The sequence below is a fragment of the Cryptotermes secundus genome, unplaced genomic scaffold (genome assembly GCF_002891405.2).
Source record: "Cryptotermes secundus unplaced genomic scaffold, Csec_1.0 C38381454, whole genome shotgun sequence".
NCBI lineage: Eukaryota > Metazoa > Arthropoda > Insecta > Blattodea > Kalotermitidae > Cryptotermes > Cryptotermes secundus.
In genome coordinates, this window is record NW_019770822.1 from 1 (window position 1) to 1,008 (window position 1,008).

Consider the following 1,008-nt stretch of genomic DNA (forward strand, 5'->3'; position numbering starts at 1 on the left):
AACAGAATTCGTGAGGGAACAAACATACAAACACTCCTTTGACATAATTGTTGGCCCTGAAAAGGGCCGGTTTTCATCTAATTTGCCTCGGTAGCAGCCACCTTCCCATTTATCATCCTCACTTCTTCTTCGGACTGGATTTTTTCGGGGCCTTTGACTTAGCTGCAGTCCTTGGTCGCGGAGCCTTGGGTTTCTTAGTTGGCACCTTAGCAACCTTCTTCGCCTTGGATGGCAATTTCTTGCCTTTGGCAGGGGACGCCTTTTTCTTCTCGGGCACCTTCTTCACAGACGCCTTTTTCGGAGCCTTCTGTTTGGACTTCACGGACTTTTTCTTCTCCTTGGGTCCCGCGGAACGGTTACTTCCGCGCGCCGGCGCATCGGTAACTGCAGACCTCTCTGGCTTAGCGGCTGCGAGCCTGAACGACCCAGATGCGCCCTTGCCTTTAGTCTGCACCAATTCGCCAGAAGCAACGGCGGTTTTCAAATACTTCTTGATGAACGGAGACAACTTCTCGGAATCAACCTTGTAGTTGGCCGCAATGTACTTTTTTATCGCCTGCAATGACGACCCACCTCGTTCTTTTAAACTCCTAATAGCATTTCCTACCATCTCTGATGTAGGAGGATGCACTGGTTTGGTGCGTGGTTTTTTCACAGAAGCCTTCGCCTTCTTGGGTGTAGCCTGCGAAGGATTTGCTGCCGCTGGGGCAGATTCTGCACTGTCCGCCATACTCAAACTTCAAGCACGAATTACGAGAATTGATTTCACTCCCCGTGCTACATCTGCCTCACTATGCAGCAGAACGGACCGCGTAGAGAACGAGCATGGTGCTCGTGAGGCAATGAGACATTCACGTGCTTCCTTACTCAGAATGCTAATTTCTTTCTGTGCCCTCTTCAGAAGTTTACGAATTACTGTACCTCCGTGATGTTAATTGATATCTGAGGAATGCTCCTTAACACTCACATCTGCCTGAGCAGGCTTCATACCTGCTACAGAGCACTCCG

At 49.8% G+C, this 1,008-nt stretch overlaps 1 protein-coding gene across 1 annotated transcript; it reads right to left on the reverse strand.

The window, feature by feature from the left end:
* Positions 1-55: 55 nt before the first annotated feature.
* On the reverse strand, positions 56-749 carry LOC111875135 (histone H1-III). Its single transcript, XM_023871198.1, has one exon. It carries the CDS (start codon positions 728-730, stop codon positions 119-121), a length of 612 nt encoding a protein of 203 aa, XP_023726966.1. The 5' UTR covers positions 731-749; the 3' UTR covers positions 56-118.
* Positions 750-1,008: the final 259 nt, after the last annotated feature.

Excerpts from the sequence above, each read along its gene's own strand:
- LOC111875135 (XM_023871198.1), bottom strand. The coding sequence starts at position 730 with ATGGCGGACAGTGCAGAATCTGCCCCAGCGGCAGCAAATCCTTCGCAG.